We start from the raw sequence: 19,280 nt of genomic DNA, 5'->3' as shown, positions 1-19,280 counted from the left end.
CTTTAGACTCTCTGTGTAGAACTGTTTGGATATCTTAGACCTGACAAGGGTAAAGGAGTAATGTTTTGTCAAGGAAGATTGGTTTCTTGAGAGGGATTAAAGCAAAAAGACAAAGTCAGCCGCTGACAAGAACCACCACTTATTCAGTTTTTCAATATAGAAATAGAAACAGGGATTTTAAATGTGGATAAATGATGATAACCATGTAGGAATAGTGAAGGAGTTTCCCTGAGGGAAGAACGATAAGACGAATTCTCTAAACCAGGTTGAGTCCTACTGTATTTATACGGACTAAGAGGAGATAGCTTATAAAACTGTATCATAGATCCTTCCAACTCTGAGTGCAGATACATTACTCTAGCTGCAGCCCTCATCAAAGAGGGTGAGTTTTACACTGGACAGCACTTACTATGGAGACTCACATTTGGTAAACGTGCATTGAATAAGTGTCCATTGAGTGCTCAGCTCTAAATACAACATCTACAAACACATGCCCACACCAAAGGCTCAGAGAACATCACAGAAGAGGAAAAAGTGAAAAGATTGCAAAAGACAGAGGTTTGGGACAACTGCTGAAAAACAGTGTCCTCTGGGCATGACAGCCCATTGCATATGTGAACTCACAGTAGCCAGGACTGCCTTCACAAGAACTGTACAAGTTGAAGTCAGTCAACATTCCAGCATGGATGGAGGGACTCATCAGGACCCCACCCCCTGCTGAGGAGCTACTGGCAGTTGGTGGCTGTTGGGGGAGGGAAAATCAGTTTCTTTTCTGATATGGCCACTGGTATGTTGCCACATTCCAGTGGATGGCCCGCATTATTGCATACACAGTCAGCTCCAATTGCACTCAGGGAGCTATAAAAGTTGACTTGAATTTAGGAAGGAGATGTAGAAAGGAGTGCCTGGAAAGTGTTGGAGGAGACATGTGGTATGGGTACAACAAACATATTATCTAGAGGTATGAAATCTTTAAATAGTAAATATGTATTTAAAAAGTTATATTGTAGAGCTCAGAAAAGTGAAAGAAATAATCTTGGCTACTTATTGGAGTCTATCAGAGTTTAGAGGTGGATTATTTCACCTCTGTCTTGTTGGAACAGAAGAAGGAGATTTCCAAAGGGCTACTAGAACTTTGTTGTTGGAACTTCAAGGGGAGGAATGATCTTAAATCTGTGCAAATGTGTCTGGTCCAGGTAACTTAGATCAGTTTTCTCAACCTGTGCATCATGAACCCCTTTTAAGTGGAATGACCCTTTCACAGGTATTGCCTAAGTCTATTGCAAAACAGATATTTACACTCTGATTCATAACAGTAGCAAAATTACAGTCAAGACATACCAACAAAAATAATTTTATGGTTTGGAGTCACCACAAATTGAGGAGTTATCTTAAAGAATCCTGGCATTGGGAATGTTGAAAAGCACTGGCTTAGAGTCTGTGGGATGATTGTGAGGTAGGTCTAGTCTCTTAGGTAAACAAGGGAAGGTGATACCAGAAAGGTAGAGTCAAGCAGTACTTATCTTGGTATTCATGACAGCCAAATAAATAAATATAAAAAAGAAAAACAGATCACAAAATGAGACACTTAGATGCCCATTACACAACTTAAATGGGACTTAAACTCATTAGCTGTTAAAATATAAGAATGAAAAAACATGATATATTACTACACATTCAACAAAAAGTTTTAAATTAACATATATGTTGATCAAATATCAAAGAAATTAGATGAAGCACATATGATCATTAGGTGTTAGAGACTGTATAACTTTTTTAATAGAATTTGGATGAATATAATATCTATAAAGGTAAATTCATGCATGCCACACTCTCCAAAGTTTCAATACCATGTATAAGCTTAATATAAAGGTACCTTTATGTTCAGATAATGGTTTTTAAAATATTGTTCTGTAACAGTGTCATAAATGATACTTCTGAATTGGAATCAAATCATGATTTTGGACAGTAGCGTTTATAGTAAAAATTTGAATGTATTTATATAAATTAATGCTATTCCTCAATGAAAATCAATGACTACTGTTGTGCAGCATAGATTTATATCAGAAATAGAAGTATTAAATAATGCAGGTATGAAGAAGTATTTGCTATGGAATTTTATTGACCTTAATTTGAGAATATAGCAAAAGTAACAAGAAGTGTTTTTAGTCAGGTGTTATGTTTGAGGAAGTTGGAAGTATATAATTTTTGTGAAGTTCAATAGGAAGATAAAGATTATTTAAATCAGTCTGAGTATGGAAGAGCATGGGCATATTGCCTTTTGAAAATCCTTCAAGCTTTGTGTGTGTACTTTTCTGAGGACTCTAGGAAACACTATTAGTTAATGTCAAAGTATAAGGATTTGGTGTTTTCTGGAGACAAAACATCGCAATTCACTTTAGAATATCTTTGAATTAAAACTCTTATCAGCAAAAACATTATTGTTACAATATATTTGGTTATATTTATTTAGTAACTTTATATGGTGAGTATTATTAGTATTCTCTTTGAGTTCAGTTAATTAATTGAACATAGCAGTTTATGACACAAATAAAGTCATAAACCCAAGATTAAGGTGAGCTATAAAAATCTAAAAACTGTTTTTTCACTATATGTAGCATACAGATATTAAAATAAATTACTACAAGTTACATATCCATGAAATCGTTTGAAAGCCAGTATGAATTTTCCCCTTACAAAACTTCCTATTTGGATGTTCAGTTTTCATGAGAAAGATTTGAAATGCATTAGGAGTTCATAAAAGATACATTGAAATATTCTTTCAGATATCCAAGCTATCCAAAACATAATTTGTTCACAACTGAATAACACATCACTTTCACATTTAAATTTAAAGGAATTAAATTTAATCCCCAGTTCCTCATATACACCATACCCCAAGAGCCCAAAACAGCTATACCTAGACAGTGGCTTGCCTGTGAGGCAAGGCTGGTCCAGGAGAGGAAAATATGTAAATATTTTAATACTTTTAATATTTGTGTGCTGTATTGTGTATGATCTATTATGTATAGATGTAGATATTATGCATACATTAATGATTTAAGTTGAGAAAATGCATGGCTGTACTAAATGTGTTTCCTTATCTTTTTTTTCTGATGGGCAACTCTGAACTGTGAAATATTGCAAAATTTTTTAAGGTTAAAGAGGAATTTTACTCTATGAAATTGTGAGATTATGTTCAGATGGAGGTATTACACACATCTGGGTACCAACCTTAGCGCTCTCATTTACAAGCTATATAGTCTTAAACTTAACCTTGTTATGCATTGATTTTCTCATTTTTATACCTGACTTATATTTCCTACAAAGCGTGTAAAATTATTTCAAAACAATAAGCACACAAAGTGATAGTAATTACAATTTTTCTTTTAGGGAAAATTCAGTTAATGTATTTTTGGTTTCATGCTTTAAATGATCTTTTCATATTTAAGATGCATTTATTTAAAAAAATAGAAGTAAAAAGGAGAATCAAGTTTTTCATCCCATTGTCATAAATAATGTTTCTTGCTTAATTCTACAGGGTTTAATGTTTTAGAGAATTATCTTTCCCCTATTTTATGTCCTTGTGCTCCCAGATAAGCACTAGCGAAACCAGGAATGCTAAGTACACAAGTTTGTCTCTTCAAAGAAAGAGATTTAAAACCTGCTTTTTGCTGTGGATATCGCTCTGTGTAAATAAAGTTCTGATTGGCCAATGGCCAGGAAGGAAGTATAGGTGGGACAAGAGAGAAGAGAATTCTGGGAAGTAAAAGGATAGGAGAGACACCGCCAGCCGCCGCCATGGAAAGCAACATGTAAAGACACTGGTAAGCCACAAGCCATGTGGCAAAGTATAGACTAACAGAAATGGGTTAATTTAAGATAAAAAAGGTAGATAACAAACAGCCTGCCATGGCCATACAGTTTGTAAGCAATATAAATCTCTGTATGCTTTCTTGGTTGGGTCTGAGCAACTATGGGACTGGCGGGTGAGAGAGATTTGTCCTGACTATGGGCCAGGCAGGAAAACTCCAACTACACGCTTTCCACCCATAAGGCTTGAAAAGGATGTGGTTAACAGACTGATGAACTACTTGCTATCTCTTGGGCCATGGCCACACCAGGCTCCACCAGACTCTTAGGCTTATCCCAGACTCTTTCTCCCTATACCTTTATGTTGAGGATTGCCTCTTAGTCAATAGAACACATCCTTATGAGATATGTCACATGTAATTTACAAATTGAACAGAGGCAGTTAATTAATAGCCTAGTTACCATTGCACTATCTGTATGGCCAGGCCCCACCTCCTCACACAAATACATAAGTGTATATGTTCATGTGTGTATGTGTGTGTGTGTGTGTGTGTGTGAGTATATGTGTGAAAGTAAATATGATGTATATGTGTAAATGTATATATATATATATATATATATATATATATATGTGTGTGTGTGTGTGTGTGTGTGTGTGTGTGTGTGTGTGTACAGATTTGTCGCAATCATGGGCCAGGCAAGACACAAGAAAACTTCTGACTATATTTGGAATACCAACATGGGGCTCTTGAATTTCCATAAGGCCTAAAAAGTTTAAGAAGGTCTTCTAAACACACAGTAATGGAGCCAGAAACAGTTTTCCACTTCATGTCTCATGTGGGTTGAGATATAGGGACACCAATTACAGAGATACTATGGCATGCAGGCTTGAGTGCAGCATGGAGAATTCCTGCCACTGTACACAGTGGCGTCTGCAAGACACACAACATGGTATGTGGTAGATATATCTTTTGCTTGTAGAGACCAAAAAAAAGTTTTTGGGCTACATGCTGCTGGATGCAAGCATAGACCCATTGCTTCACAGAGTCAGCAATGAACATGGTTCCCCCAGAGCTAGCAGTAAATATAGTTCTGTCATGATGGAAAACTGAGGTGGGCAGAGCCAGCAGCCAAAGCTGCCATTTCAGTTCTAGTCATACTACAAATTTAAAGCAATAGATTCACAATAAGACTGATTCAGATGAGATAGACATTAAATAGTTTAAAATGTATGTAAAAAAGGAAATAGGCTTGGAAGAGAGAGGAAAAGGAATATAGACAGTTATATAAAGACATTGAAAGTTTTTAAAAAATAAAATATTTAAAGAGAAAGTAAAAGTAATATAAAAATAAGTCACATAAAGATGGAAATCACACAGAGTCTGGATTATATTATATTGTCTTTGTGATTTTTAACTGCAGAGAGACATTTGATTGTAAAGGCTACAATACAATTAAACCAGTATATATATGTGTGTGTGTGTGTGTGTGTGTGTGTGTGTGTGTGTGTGTGTGTGTGTGTGTGTTTATGTATGGTATTTTGACTTAAAAATTTGGATCTAAAGATATGTTGCTTTAGAAAGGAGGCTCTGCTTTTGTTGCCACAGAAAGCAAGAGGGTATGGACTTGTTCCAGGGTAAGATGGATCATGTTTAATCAAGCCAGACCTCCTGAACCTATCAACAAAGGTTACAGCTGGTCTTCCCAGGACTTGATTATTATTTCGAATTTTCTCAGGATCCCCATAAGACTACCATGCCCACTATCAGCAAGAAGTAGCCTAGAATACTATGCCCACATTCCCCAAAAATGGATTATGTTTTTTGGTCTTTATTTAGGTTGTTGGTTACAAATTGCTATTGGCCATAGTCAATCTCTTTCTAAAAGAAGAAATATATGATATAGAAATATAGGATATAGATATGATGGGATAGAAGGATAGATTATTAAATCTACTTTTAAAAAGCAACAACTTGTTTAAAATGTTTTACATTTCTATGGATTTTAGTTTATTGATACAAAATTAAAGTTAATTTTGTTGTATGTATATTTCTATTTGTGTTTAAAGTATTTTGTTTATGCAACTCATTTGAAATTGTAATGTATCATTAAAAACAGAGATTATTAGTCATCTATGATAATCAAACTTATATTAATGTTAGTTATGTTTTCTAGGTATACATAGATATAACTTAGTTAGGTAGGTAATCTTCAAACACATCAAAACTTACAGACTATGGCATTTAAAATATTTTAAAAACTTAGACTTTTCTGGACAATGAGACACATCTGTTCCTGGCAACACCAATTACTTCAAGGAAAATGATGGGCATTGAATAAACTCATTATAGAGTTTGCTTTCTTTGTGGCAAAAGTAAGCCACTAGGCAAAAAAACTTGTGTCAACTGATTGACAATATGTTATATAAACTGGACATGCAGGACCCATAGTAAAGTGACCACTGAACTTTGCAAGGCGAGATGGTCCTTCAGGTTCTTGCTTTGCAGAAGAAACTTCCAGACATTCTACAGGACATAAAAATGTGACTAATAGACTAGACCTATGGGCTGAAGATGGATACCCCAATGTTGCAGAGAGGAACTTTGGATGGATGTCCAGGTAGCAAGCTCTCTCTATCATTTCCAGAATTTTGGAATTTGCTTACAAGGCACTTCCTGTTTTCTTAGGTAATGTTATATCTTTCTGGGGTCTTTGATGTAGTTGAAGACTAGATAGTTATAATTATAATTTTCCTTGGTTATGATAAAAGATAAATCAAATATAAAATTTTTGACTCACAAATATAGGATAGATAAAATATTTTCTGTAGTTTTTTCTAAATACAAATAGACTAGATATTTTAACTGTCATTCTTTTTTAATTTATTTTTCTTTTTTTTGTGTGTTTTAATTTTACACATCAGCCATGGGTTCCCCTGTCCTCCCCCCTCCCGCCCCCGCCCCACCTTCCCCCATCCCCTTAACTATCATTCTTGATTGATAACTGTTCTATTATATATAATTTTACTATGTTAAAATTAAAACCTTTCTTTTTGATTAGACAGAAAAGGGGAAGTACTGTGGAATATCATTCTGTATGCTGTGATTTTGTGTTGCTCGGATTGGTCGATAAATAAAACACCAATTGGCCAGTAGCCAGGCAGGAAGATTAGGCAGTAAGCAGACAAGAAGAATTCTGGGAAAGGTAAGGCTGAGTCAGGAGTTGCCAGCCAGACGCAGAGGAAGCAAGATGACAAGGCAGAACTGAGAAAAGGTACCAAGCCACTTGACTAAACAAAGATAAAAATTATGGGTTCATTTAAATATAAGAGCTAGTCAAAAATAACCCTTAGCTAATGGCCAAGCAGTTATAATTAATATAAGCATCTGAGTGATTTTTTTTGTAAGTGGGCCACAGGACTGCATGGACTTGGCAGGATGAAGAAAACTTCCAGTTACAAATAATAATAATTATTAAATAAGTAAAGTACAGAAAGAAAAGTACTTAATATTGCCATTCATATATATTATATATACTTAGAGTTATGTACTTCACTCATTAGCCTTGACAGAATCAGGAATGATGTAGTCTTTCTGAACAAATATGTTTAATATACTTTTTACTTTCAAATATCCTTCATTTCTTTTAAACATTTAACATTATCTGATTTATGATACATTTCTTCTGCTTCTTCTGTAATCTGCAGAATGCCCACATATTTCATTTGTTAAAATGATAATTAGCAATAATAACAAGTTACAAAAGGATGTAATTAATTGCCTGGAAATATTTTGTGTATCTACATTAACTGTCATTTCTGATAATCATAATTGTAAAAGTACTTGGAAAAATTCATTGTACAACTTCTTTATATACTCTCATTGCTTTCATGGCTGTTCCTGCTTCAAATTATATTTTAAAATTATGTTTTGTATCTAAACTTATCTGTTGTGTGACATAAAATTATCCTTCTACTTGATGAAGTTAGATAAAATTATTGCATAGGTACCTGCGTTCTAGTGGTATGAAATTTATTTGATGGAAGGCATACTGGTGGGCATACTCAGAGAAGGACCACTGTAGCTGAAGATTTTTCTAGTCCTGTCCAGCTCCCATGGCCCTGCAGCCGCTTGGACCCAAGTAAACACACAGAGGCTTATATTAATTAAAATTGGTTGACCATTAACTCAGGCTAACTATTGACTAGCTCTTGCACTTAAATTAACCCAAAATTCTTATTTATGTTTAGCCACATGGCTTGATACATTTTTTCAGTTCTGTCTTCATATCTTGATTCCTCTGTGTCTGGCTGGCAATTCCTGACTCAGCCTTTCTGTTCCAAGAGTTCTTGTCTCTGCTTATCTTGCCTGTACTACTTCCTGCCTGACTACTGGCCAATCATCATTTTATTTATTAACCAAATCAGAGCAGCACACATTTGCAGCATACAGAATGACATACCCTTCAGATCTCTCTTAAAACACTTAAACATATCACATTATAGTTTGAATTCAATATTTCCAATAAATAGCTTGCTACTTCTTAGACTTCCTTTTCCAATCTAAGAATGTCCTGGTGCAATAACAATAATTTAAGTAAAATAAGCCAAGCACAGAAAGAAGAGAAGAAGAGTATTGTGTGTTAGAAAAGTCACTTATATTAGAAAATATGAAGTTGGTTTTATAAAATCACTGAATAGATCTTTGGCCAACAGAAGATAAGAAGATTAAAGCAATAATGAAAAGACAAGTTAGATAACAAAAAAATTAGAAGAATAAAAATATTAATATTCTACCATAGCACAGCTGATGACTATGGTTCTTAAATTTTTATTATGTACTGTAAGTTACAGGAATGTAGGAATTTAAAATTTTCCAATAGAGAGAGATGATAAATTTTTAATGAGTGGAAAATATTCATCATCTTTATTTTGTCTTTATACATTTTACAAACACACACACACATACTCACAAACATACCTGTTGCCATCCCTCAAACAAAACAAATAAAATATTAATATTGCCATTGTTTAATAGACTTGAAACATTTTATGAAGTGATGTTTTGCTCCACTTAATTCCACCTAACACTGTCCTTTTATACATTAGTCTAGACTATGTAAAAGTGAAATAAGGCTATTTGATACAGAGTCAAAATGATGACCTTAAATAAGGAAGAACACTTTGTCAGGATTCTGGAAGATAGTGGTTGACAGATACTTAATGGAAAAGGCAATCACAGGCAACTAGGTGTGATTTGTGTTTCTGCAAATAAAAGCTATAAGACATGCACATATACTTCAGCAGCTATCTCTGGGTAATGAAATAAAAAATGAAAATAATAAAAGCAAATTTCTTTCTTTCTCTCATTATTTATGTATGTGTGTTTCTTTATGTGTCTGTGTGAGTGTATAGACACACATACTCATGTATAGAGGTCAAAGTAGGGTATAGGGTTTTCTTTTCTTTTCTTTTACTTGTACCTACTACCTTAAAGCAGAGTTTCTTCCTCTAAATGGGGCTCCCATACTAGACTAGAGGCCAGCAAGCCCTAGTGATTTTCCTGTCTCTTGTACCCTCCTGGAGCTGAGTTACATCCCTGCTTTATGTGGGTGCTGGGATCAAAACTCCCATGCACATAACTGAGAATCAATCAGTTTTAAACTCTGGGTCATCTCTCAGGCCTTAGAAAACAGCTTTCCAAAATACTACATTAAGACTTACACTCAGTACTCCCAATTTTCCTTATATGAAGTTTAACCTAGTCTTCATTTATGAGTTCTATGGACTGTTCTCAAGCTGCTTCTGTCCCAAAAGTATCACCTTAAATAATTATATCATAAGGCTATTTGTGTTAGGTCTGCTAAAGCCAATGTGTTTCTAGTATTTGGAAATATTATTTGTCTTATAAAATATTTTGTTTTATTTTTTAACCAGTCACCATTCAGAAGGAATTTTGATTTTCAGGTTTTCAAAATCTTTCCTGAAAGGTATGGAAAAGGTTGAGTATTGGACTTTTGCCTCCCAACAATTAGTCATTTTTACATCAGAAGTTTGGAGATTTTTCAAATTCAGTATTTTATTCTGTCAGCCATGTGTACGTACACAATATAAAACTGACCCTAACTTTCATGATATATTACCATACACTATAACATAAAGGTTTTCATATGTCCACAAATTTATTAGAATATAATTAACTGACATAGGTTGAAATAATTAGTGATGCTTTGTGGTAAAAATATTCAATCTGTCAAAAATTTTTACTCCTTTGTCTCTTAACAGGTAATGTAATGGCATTGTTGCAGACTGGTTGTCTAAAGCAGTAACTCAAGGACATGACATTTCACTGGAGTGAAAAAATAATTAACACAACAGACAAGAACACAAACATAAGAATTTAGAATCTGTGTTATAGGTTAGGTTGGAGCTACTGTTAGGAACTACTTTAGGCTCATAAAGTCATTTCAACTTGTAAAGGAGGGGATCCTTTGAGATATTAAACTTGTGGCCCTTATCTGTCACAAAGGAAGGGCAGCCCTTTCTTGGGCCCAGTAAACCTTATAAGCAACAGACTAAGGGAATAGTTTGGTAAATAGTTTCTTATGCAACCAAGAGCACCAGGAGTTGATCCCCAGGCATCCATGTAAAAAGGAATGAGCAGTGATGCATACCCATAATCCCAGTACCCAAGATTGGAAGATAGAGACAGGAGAATAATTGTGATCTGCTGGCCAGCCAGTCTGGCGAAATTAATGAATTCCAAGCTGAGAGAGAAACCTTATCTCAAAAACTAAGGTTGAGAGTGCTTGAGGAGGACAACCGCTTTCCGTCTCTGGCTCTGTACGTATATGCACATACTTGGGCATGCATACATAAAACAGAACTTTGAAATATGCACATTATCATTTTTGTCTGTTGTTTTTGGTATTTATTTTTCATTTATGTGAATGTGTAGGTGCCTGAGTGTACGTCTGTGCACCATGTGTTGGCAGGAGACCCCTGAGGTAAGAATAGGAGTCAGAGCCCTTTTATCTAGATACAGATAGTTATGAGTTGCCATATGGCTGCTGTTCCTTTGCAAAAGCAACTGCACTAACCTCTGAGACTTCTCTCCATCCTTGTTTTTGGCCTGGGGTGGGCAGGATCTCATTTAACCAAATCTGTTTATTGCAAAGCTGAGTCTGGCCTCAAACTCTCAATACTCATGACTCTACCATTGATGTGCCAGAATTACAGGCATTTCTACCATACTTCATACATTCCTTAAGCAAAAATACCTGCAATTCCGTTGGAAAGGAGATTTGAATGGGTAAATATCTATTCTAACTAACTTTTATCATTTAAAACACCCAATGTTTTCATGAGAACAAAAACTGAAAGATTAAAGGAATAAATACACCAAAGGTACTCACATTTTCATAATTTAGTAAATTTCAAGTTAATTTGTACCCACACTCAGATTGTAGGTTTGAAGCACACATAAACAGTGTTGTTTACATAGTTCTCTAATGTATACATCTTAAGTACAATAAGAAATAATTAGATCAGAATTTGTGGATTTCCTCAAAGGCAAGGAAAGAAGTGTATGCACCAGTTTAAGTTAATGAAACTGAGAATGCACAAATGGAGAATGATTTGAATTTGAAAGATTAATATATTAATTTACCTACATTAAATTAATTACATTCTGAATTTGCTAAATACATTAATTGGAATTAAATGTTGAAAAAGACATATTCGGTTAAAAAAAATCTGACCTTAAGTTGTTCTTCCAAAGCCGTTGCATGATCGCCACTAGACTCATCAACCACTACTACCATGTGAGTTAGAGAGTTGACCCTGACTTGTTCCTGCTCTAGATCTTCTTGAAGCACCTGAAAGAAAACCCAAAAGTACATATTATAAGCAATCTCTTCCCAAGTGCATGGAGTAATGCAATCACTCATTAACCTAGACTGATTTCGGGAGTTATATTCTCTTTTTCATTTGAACTCCATACATTGTGAAGGCTACAGGTACAGTGCACTTCTTCTCACACACTGTCCACCTTTTCAAGGACTTTGTCTTTAATTATCTGTACTTCTAGCATCCTGGGTATTTTCTACTTTACTGAAATTTCCTATTACCATTGAAAGAAAATAATCACTTTTGACCCCAAAGTCTGAATTTTCTATTTAATATTTTAATATTCACTGGAAAATGTTATATTTTTAAAATGATCCTCTGTCCTTAGTTAATTTGACTTTCACTAGCCATGATCACATCAAAGTATTTTTTTCAAAGGTTTCCAAATCCAATATCCACTTTCACAGCATCTCATTTCACATTATTAAGTATCTTCTGACTGAAGAGACATTTCCTTGCTAGTTTTCTCTAGTTCTACCATTTGCTAACTCATGTCTATCACTATCTTACTGCATGTTTCAAGAAATAAAATTTTACAAGGATTTGGCAAAAACATCTCTACCTGTAGCTGCAGTCCCCCAAAAACTCAATGCAGAACACTATTATGGGGATTTCATCTAATTGGTATTTAAATCAAATCTTCTAGATAACTAGATTTCTTCTCAAAGCATTTTGTTATATAACACATTAATGGAAAGAAAGTTTGGAAATAGTGTCTTTTATTTTCTGGCAATTCTACAAAACTGTAATGCCTGGGACCTATCAGTCTACTTCTTAGTTATTCAAATGTTGTGAAAGTTGTAGGTTGACCTTATTAGGATGGATCAACCACAAATTCAAATGCATGAACACTTTAATCTTAGGACTTTTATATTTCAAGCCTCAATATTTTAGATTACTCTAAGTAACTTCTTTTTAATTATCTCTAGATTTTCATGCTACATTTTCAGGCAAAGGAATTTATGATAAAATGACTATGCTCCTATTTTGTGTGTGAAATGTATACTGTCCATCATGCATTTGACATTCTAGAGCTTGCACTGGTTAATAAAACTCTTTTTTTTTTTCAAGAAGACTGAAAATGGAAACATTAACATTCAAAGTTGTCCTTGAAGGTGATGTCAAGCATTCCCCCCCACACCTCCTCTTTGTTGGGTTATATAAGATAAGACTTTCAGCTTGTCAGCCAGGAATTTTTAGAACAATTAAGACAATTATTAGTTTGCCAGAATGTTTTTCTTTTTTCTTTTATAATTAAATTTAATTTTACATATCAACCACAGATTCCCCTGTCCTCCCTACTCCCCCCCACCCTTGCTCTCCCCACAACCTACCACCCCTTCCCATCTCCTCCAGGGCAAGGACTCCCCTGGGGATACAGTTCAGCCTGGTAGATTCAGTTGAGGCAGGTCCAGTACCCTCCTCTGTTGCCATTGTTCCTTGAAGAAACATTGTTTTTAGAAGTGCCCTGTTTACAGTCCTTTTTCAAATGTCCTTGCTTTCCACATCCAAAACATCTGACATTACTCAAACCTCTTGAAATTGCTTCTCCTACCCACATATTATCATGGTCATGAGCCTCAACATTAACCATGTCTCTAATCCAATCTTCCAAGGGAGTAGATCTTGCCTTTAATGGCCTCATTATTTTCTGTATTTGCATTCTCGAAAGCCAAAGATTCAATTATTATCTGGCTAGCATCTGAATTCAGGACCATTATATTTACTGCTGAAGTCAGTCTTTGTAAGAAATCTGTGAAAGATTCTTTTGGGCCCTGTATAACCTTTGTAAATGACTCAGTTTTCTTTCCTGGTTCCTCAACTCTGTCCCATGCATTCAAGGCTGCCATTCAACTTAGAATTAGGGTTTGGATATCATATAAACATTGTGTTTGTGCTGCAGCATATTGGCCTTCTCCAGCATGCTGTTCTGGAACCTGGACAAGAGCTCCAGTGGCAAACATCGTTCAACAAGGAAGCTAAAAACATTACAAAATAATGTAGAGATAAAGGTATACATGTCTTCCAGGATCACTCCTCCCTTTACCCAAGCTGAGCAAAGTGTCCCTGCATAGGCCCCAGCTCATGCACTAAGGACAGGTCCCGTCCCACTGCCTGGGGGCCTCCCAAACAGTTCAGGCTAATCGACTGTCTCACTTATTCAGAGGGCCTGATTCAGTTGGGGCTTCCTCAGCTATTGGTTCATAGTTAATAGGTTTCCACTAGTTTGGGTGTTTGTCCCTGTGCTTTTTCCAATCTTGATCTCAACAACTCTTGCTCATATAATCCCTCCTCTTTCTCACAAATTGGACTCCTGAAGCTCCACCTGGGGCCTGGCCATGGATCTCTGCATCTGCTTCCATAAGTCATTGGGTGAGAGTTATACCACAACAGTTAGGGTATTTGGCCATCCAATCACCAGAGTAGGTCAGTTTGGGCTTTCTCTTGACCATTACCGGTAGTCTGTTGTGGAGGTATCTTTGTGTATTTCTGGGGACCTCTCTAGCATTTTGTTTCTTCCTCTTCCCATGGGGTCTTCATTTATCATGCTCTCTCCTTCCTTGTACTTCCTCTCTGTTCTTGATCCAGCTGGAATCTCCTGCTCCCTAAGCTCTCTTTCCCTCAACCCTTGCCCTTCATTATCCACCCCTTCACGTCTAGTTTGCTCATGTAGATCTCATCCATTTCTATGTTGTTGGAGGTTGCCAGGATATTATAACCTGGCTTCTATAAATTTAGAAAACTATTTTCCTATTTTTCCACAAGAAATTTTATATATATAATCATATATTCAAAAGTAAAATTGTACTAAGAAATAATACCAGACTGAACAATATTTTACACATAAATTATAGTCACTGCTTTCATACTATGGTAAAGAAACACGCAGAAATCATTGTTTGTTTCATGAAATACTTCTACAGAGCAAATCTTTATAAAGTATACGTGATAAATGTACTATTGATTTTTCTGGTATTAAACTGATTTCTTATTGTGTATTTGTTATAAAATGAGATATTTGAGTTTTTTGCCATTTTCATCAATGATATATGTCTCATTCTTTCGAAAAATATTAACACAAGGTATTATTGAAACTAATGATGATTTGACAACTTTAAACTGAAAGTACAACTTTGATTTGAATAACCAGAGGGTATTTGTAGAAACATAGGAAGGGCCTTTTATATTGGTTTACTGAGCACACAGCACTGAATTAGACTCCACAGCTCTTCTATGACTTTTTAATATTATAACATCTCTGGCTAAAATTGATAATGTTAAACAAATTTCTTTGAGCAAATTCAGTAGTTGCAAAATAGAAACCCTTGTAAAATTCCTTGTTCTGAGTTTTCAACACCCCAAATCATTAAGAATGATTATTACAGTATTAATGCTTTCCAATATCATCAATAAAGAAAATATTATAAAACGCAATCTCTAGAGAGTACTTTGGAAGTCATTTTTTGTAAGTAGCAAAATGTCAAACACAAATTGTATGTTTGATGTCTTATCTTTGAAGGTAAAACAAAATGCTTGCCTGGCTTCCTGCTTGATACCATGTATTTTTAAGACTACCAAATTTGGTTACAATATTTTAATTAAAATTTTAGTTAAATATTGACTTGTTATGGAACTGAATTTTTCATAGTTATATTTATACAATAGAAGTTTGTTGCTGTGCTCATTAAGCCTGAAATATGAGCCAAGTTATTTCCAAATACAGATATATCCCCAGAGTAACACATTGAAGTTTGACTATTCAGAACCTTTATCTTCAAGTCAAAATTTTGTCCTAGGTAATTACAAAAGTGGTTTTCATTATCAAAAATGTACAATTTATATGTATATGTGCTGGCTATTTTATGATCCATTATTTTTATCAGTGATGCTTTTGTCACAGTAGCCAATTGAGTAATCTGTCATGCTTCTAATTAAATTTCTATACCATTATTAGATACAAATGTCAGTGATATTTGTTCTCTAATATCAAATAGCAATCTTTTCTTCCTTATGACGAGAAAAGGGCAACAGTAAAATACATTAAAACCCTGAACTTTTGTCATAACTCCTGGTTAACTCTCTTTTTCTAAATAATGCTCTAATTAAAGGACTTTACCAAATTTGAAACTCTTAGTACTGGATCTCAATATCATAATTCACATGTGATCTTCTTCTATAATTCCTTAAAATGTCACCAATAGTACAAACTTTTTTGTTCTCACCAGCACAGACAGCTTGGGAACACTCATTGGAAAAAGTAACTTCAGTGTTCAAGACCCATGCTACCTTGTGAGTTCTCAATTCAGATATGAGATAATGCTTAACTAATAAACACAAGGAAGTATATAAGTATATAAAAGTTTTAGACTTGCACTTAGATGTAAAGATCAGCCTGTATAGAAAGGTAAATAAGTAGAAACTAAAACAAGGTGGGATGCCTTGTTTTTTTCAAGAATTCTGTACTGGTTCCTTTGGTCAAAGTAGAGATTCAATGTACCTGGATTCAGAACTGCTATGGTACACTTTCTTTCAATCCTCCTACTATATTTACTAGACTATTGATAGCATTCCCAGAAAGTTGACACAGATACAAGCACACATCCCCACTGAAAAACAACATATATAATGCTTTCTGTATAGAGTCTAAGAATAGCAGCTTCTTCCTCCCAAATAACTATTAAGATATGGTTAATTATGAATATTACATTTAAAAAGTTTATAGCATCCTATCTACCAAATATACTACTTGCAAACAATCTTACAAACTAATTACAAACTAAGATAACTTCTAGGAACAGGGATTAGTTGCACATCTAGGAAAGCAATGTTTAATATAAAAACTATATAACAAAATGCCCATGACATTTTTGATTAATTTACTAATTAAACATTGCAGACACATATTTGCTTAAAATTCAAATCACAACATCTTTTGATTTCACTGAAAATGATGGAGAAATGGGTCATTTATTTTTGTTCTTTTTTTTTCTAGCTACTGCTAATTCCCTGTTTTCATAAACACTACACTGTACTAGCTTCTATATCCCTAGGTACCCTGAGTGAAATGATCTGGTAATGATTTCCAATTTTATTTTCAGTCAAATATTCACTTTGCTAAGCCTGACTGCCTGAAGTATTGTCCATCTCCCTGTGTGGATCTATTTAGGGCACATAAACTGTTGTGCATTCGCTGAATATTTTAAATAAGCTTCCCTAGCAGGTTCTTCTAGAAAAGCCCATATTTTGGTCTTCAATTCTTTACATAGTTTGATACTTTTATATCAAACTTCATTATTTTTACCTTTTGGCTACAAGGGAGTGTTTTTGCTTCTGCCAAGCCTTGGAAATACCAAGTGGGAGAAGACTTCTAAAAAGACAACATCAACAAGCAATTTTGAGAGACCATAGAAACACTGATTTTCATCACCTAAAAGTGAGTTCCATTATTAAGAAAAACTGTTTTAATAACAGAATTACTATACTTATATATATATTTCATATTGTCAGTGATTAAGAACACAGTATGGGGAACATTAACCAAAGTCTATCAGAGATTTGGTATCAGAAGGCAGAGTTGCTAGCTTTGATCCCTGTATCTCTTGCAAAACTAAGCTTCAACATTCTAACTAGTGCAGAAGGATAAATAGCTAGCTAGCTAGCATAGCTCTGAGACAGACGAAGGTACAATTGACTAGCATTTTGCCCAATGCAACATGAAATATATAAATATTACCAGCCACGTACCTCTGAAACCTCATAATTAGGCATAATCAGAAGAAAGCTGTTAAACCAAGCCACAAGAATCCAGATTACACTCCCTCATCTAAACCACTATGCCTTTCTTTGTCTAATAAATGTGCTTCTAGCAATTCATAAAATGCCAGTCTGACATTACAGCAAAATTTAGGGTCTGAAAAAAATTTACAATTGATCTAAAATACTTAAACATTTAAAAGTATTCCTTTTTAGTAGTTGTATGTGTATGTGCCTTGGTGCAAGGGTAGGCGCATTTGGGTGTGTGTGTACACTTGTGAATTACTGTGAGTATAGAGGTGTGTGTGTGTGTGTGTGTATCATGTAGATGATCCCTTGGAGCCAGAGTTCTAGGAATTTGTGAGTAACTTGACTTATGTGCTGAGATATGAACTCTTGTCTTTGTGTAGTAGACAGGAAAGAACTATCTGCTTATCCGTACACCATGACCCTGAAATCAGTAAATTTGCATATTATTTATACAAGATAAACAGAGATTCATAAATGGTTAAAGAGAAATGTATATGTAACTATGTGTGCTCAGCTGTGGATGAATCATCTCTTTCTACCACCCATCATCCAAGGCCCAGGGAACATCTTGCAAAGATGTGGGAGTACAGAAAGAATGTAACAGCCAGCAGGTGGGAAGGGGAGTTAAGAAATACTGACATGGCACATATGCTGCACACAGCAACTCACAGATACTATGGTTACTTGCACAAGATCTGAAAAAGCCAGTCAAAATTTCAGTACAGATGTGGGAAGCGTCCTTGAGGTCTAAACTTTGATGGAGGAACTACTCACAATTAATGGCTGCTGAGGAAGACAGAGTCACTTTTCTTTGGGATTGTGGCCACTGGTAGGTGAATGTTGTATGGACAGCACTAATTAAACTCAAAGGATTATCAATAAGAAAAACATGGAAAGAGACATGAACTTGGGAAGGAGATGTGGTGGTGGGAACACTAGGGAGAGTTTGAAAGGGGTAGTGATTGATTAATATGATCAGAGAGCATCATATAAATGTTTGAAAATTTTGATAAATAAATACAAATATAATTTAAAGTAAAACTGCATTTTTAAGTTGGCAGATGTAAGGATTTTTTTTTTGCTGAAAAAGTCAGCAAGAGACATGTCATAAGATAAAAATCATAATCACTGAATGGAAGCCCTTAATTTTCTTGCCATTACCTCTCTCCCTATAATCAATTAATGTATGCATCCATGTATGTGGCATAAAATGCCACCATTAATCTCAGTTAAATCAATCTATTTCTTATTCCCCTTCTCAGATAGTAATGCAATTACATAATGAGCCTATTTCCTCCTTTGCTGTAGCTTTACTTGTCCCTTTAGGTCTAATTTACAGAAAGAGCTACAGTATGAATATAAATATACTACTGCCTTTAAATTTTTGATTCTGAGCATCCCTGGAACAGCTATCACAAATGTACTTTTCCAACATGGTTCACTCTAAGTTTGGAGGCCTTAATCTCTGTCATTTACATCTAAAAATTAACAATACTATTAGAACACTGCCAAGTTTCTGGGATACTTTTCTGCATGGTCTCTAAACTATAGGTTCACAGATGGAATCAGGATTTAATGAAGCTCCAAAAATAGAGGGCATGTTTCTTTGAATGCAGAAAGATGAAGGTTAAAAACAAGGGTCTTTGTAAATGTGTCCCTCAGAAACATATTTGAAGCATAGACAGGGAGATCTCTTTAGTTTATGAATTCAAACAGCCAAAATAATACTGCAAGATAAAAAGAAAATTGGAAGTCACCAGTTGCTGGAGATGTTACT

The 19,280-nt window shown here is 34.9% G+C and overlaps 1 protein-coding gene across 4 annotated transcripts in view; it reads right to left on the bottom strand.

Annotated features, from left to right (window-relative positions):
- Window positions 1-19,280, bottom strand: part of Dmd (dystrophin) — a 1,920,150-nt gene that overhangs the window by 1,418,988 nt on the left and 481,882 nt on the right. For all 4 annotated transcript variants that reach the window (XM_036174407.1, XM_036174408.1, XM_036174405.1 and 1 more), the window contains one exon: window positions 11,572-11,688. In XM_036174407.1, coding sequence (XP_036030300.1) covers window positions 11,572-11,688 — 117 coding nt within the window. The remainder of the gene's footprint in view (window positions 1-11,571; window positions 11,689-19,280) is intronic.

Source organism: Onychomys torridus, chromosome X (assembly GCF_903995425.1).
Source record: "Onychomys torridus chromosome X, mOncTor1.1, whole genome shotgun sequence".
In the NCBI taxonomy this organism is placed as follows: domain Eukaryota; kingdom Metazoa; phylum Chordata; class Mammalia; order Rodentia; family Cricetidae; genus Onychomys; species Onychomys torridus.
Note: the sequence above shows the minus strand (reverse complement) of the source record. Positions and strands in the feature narration are given on the sequence as shown.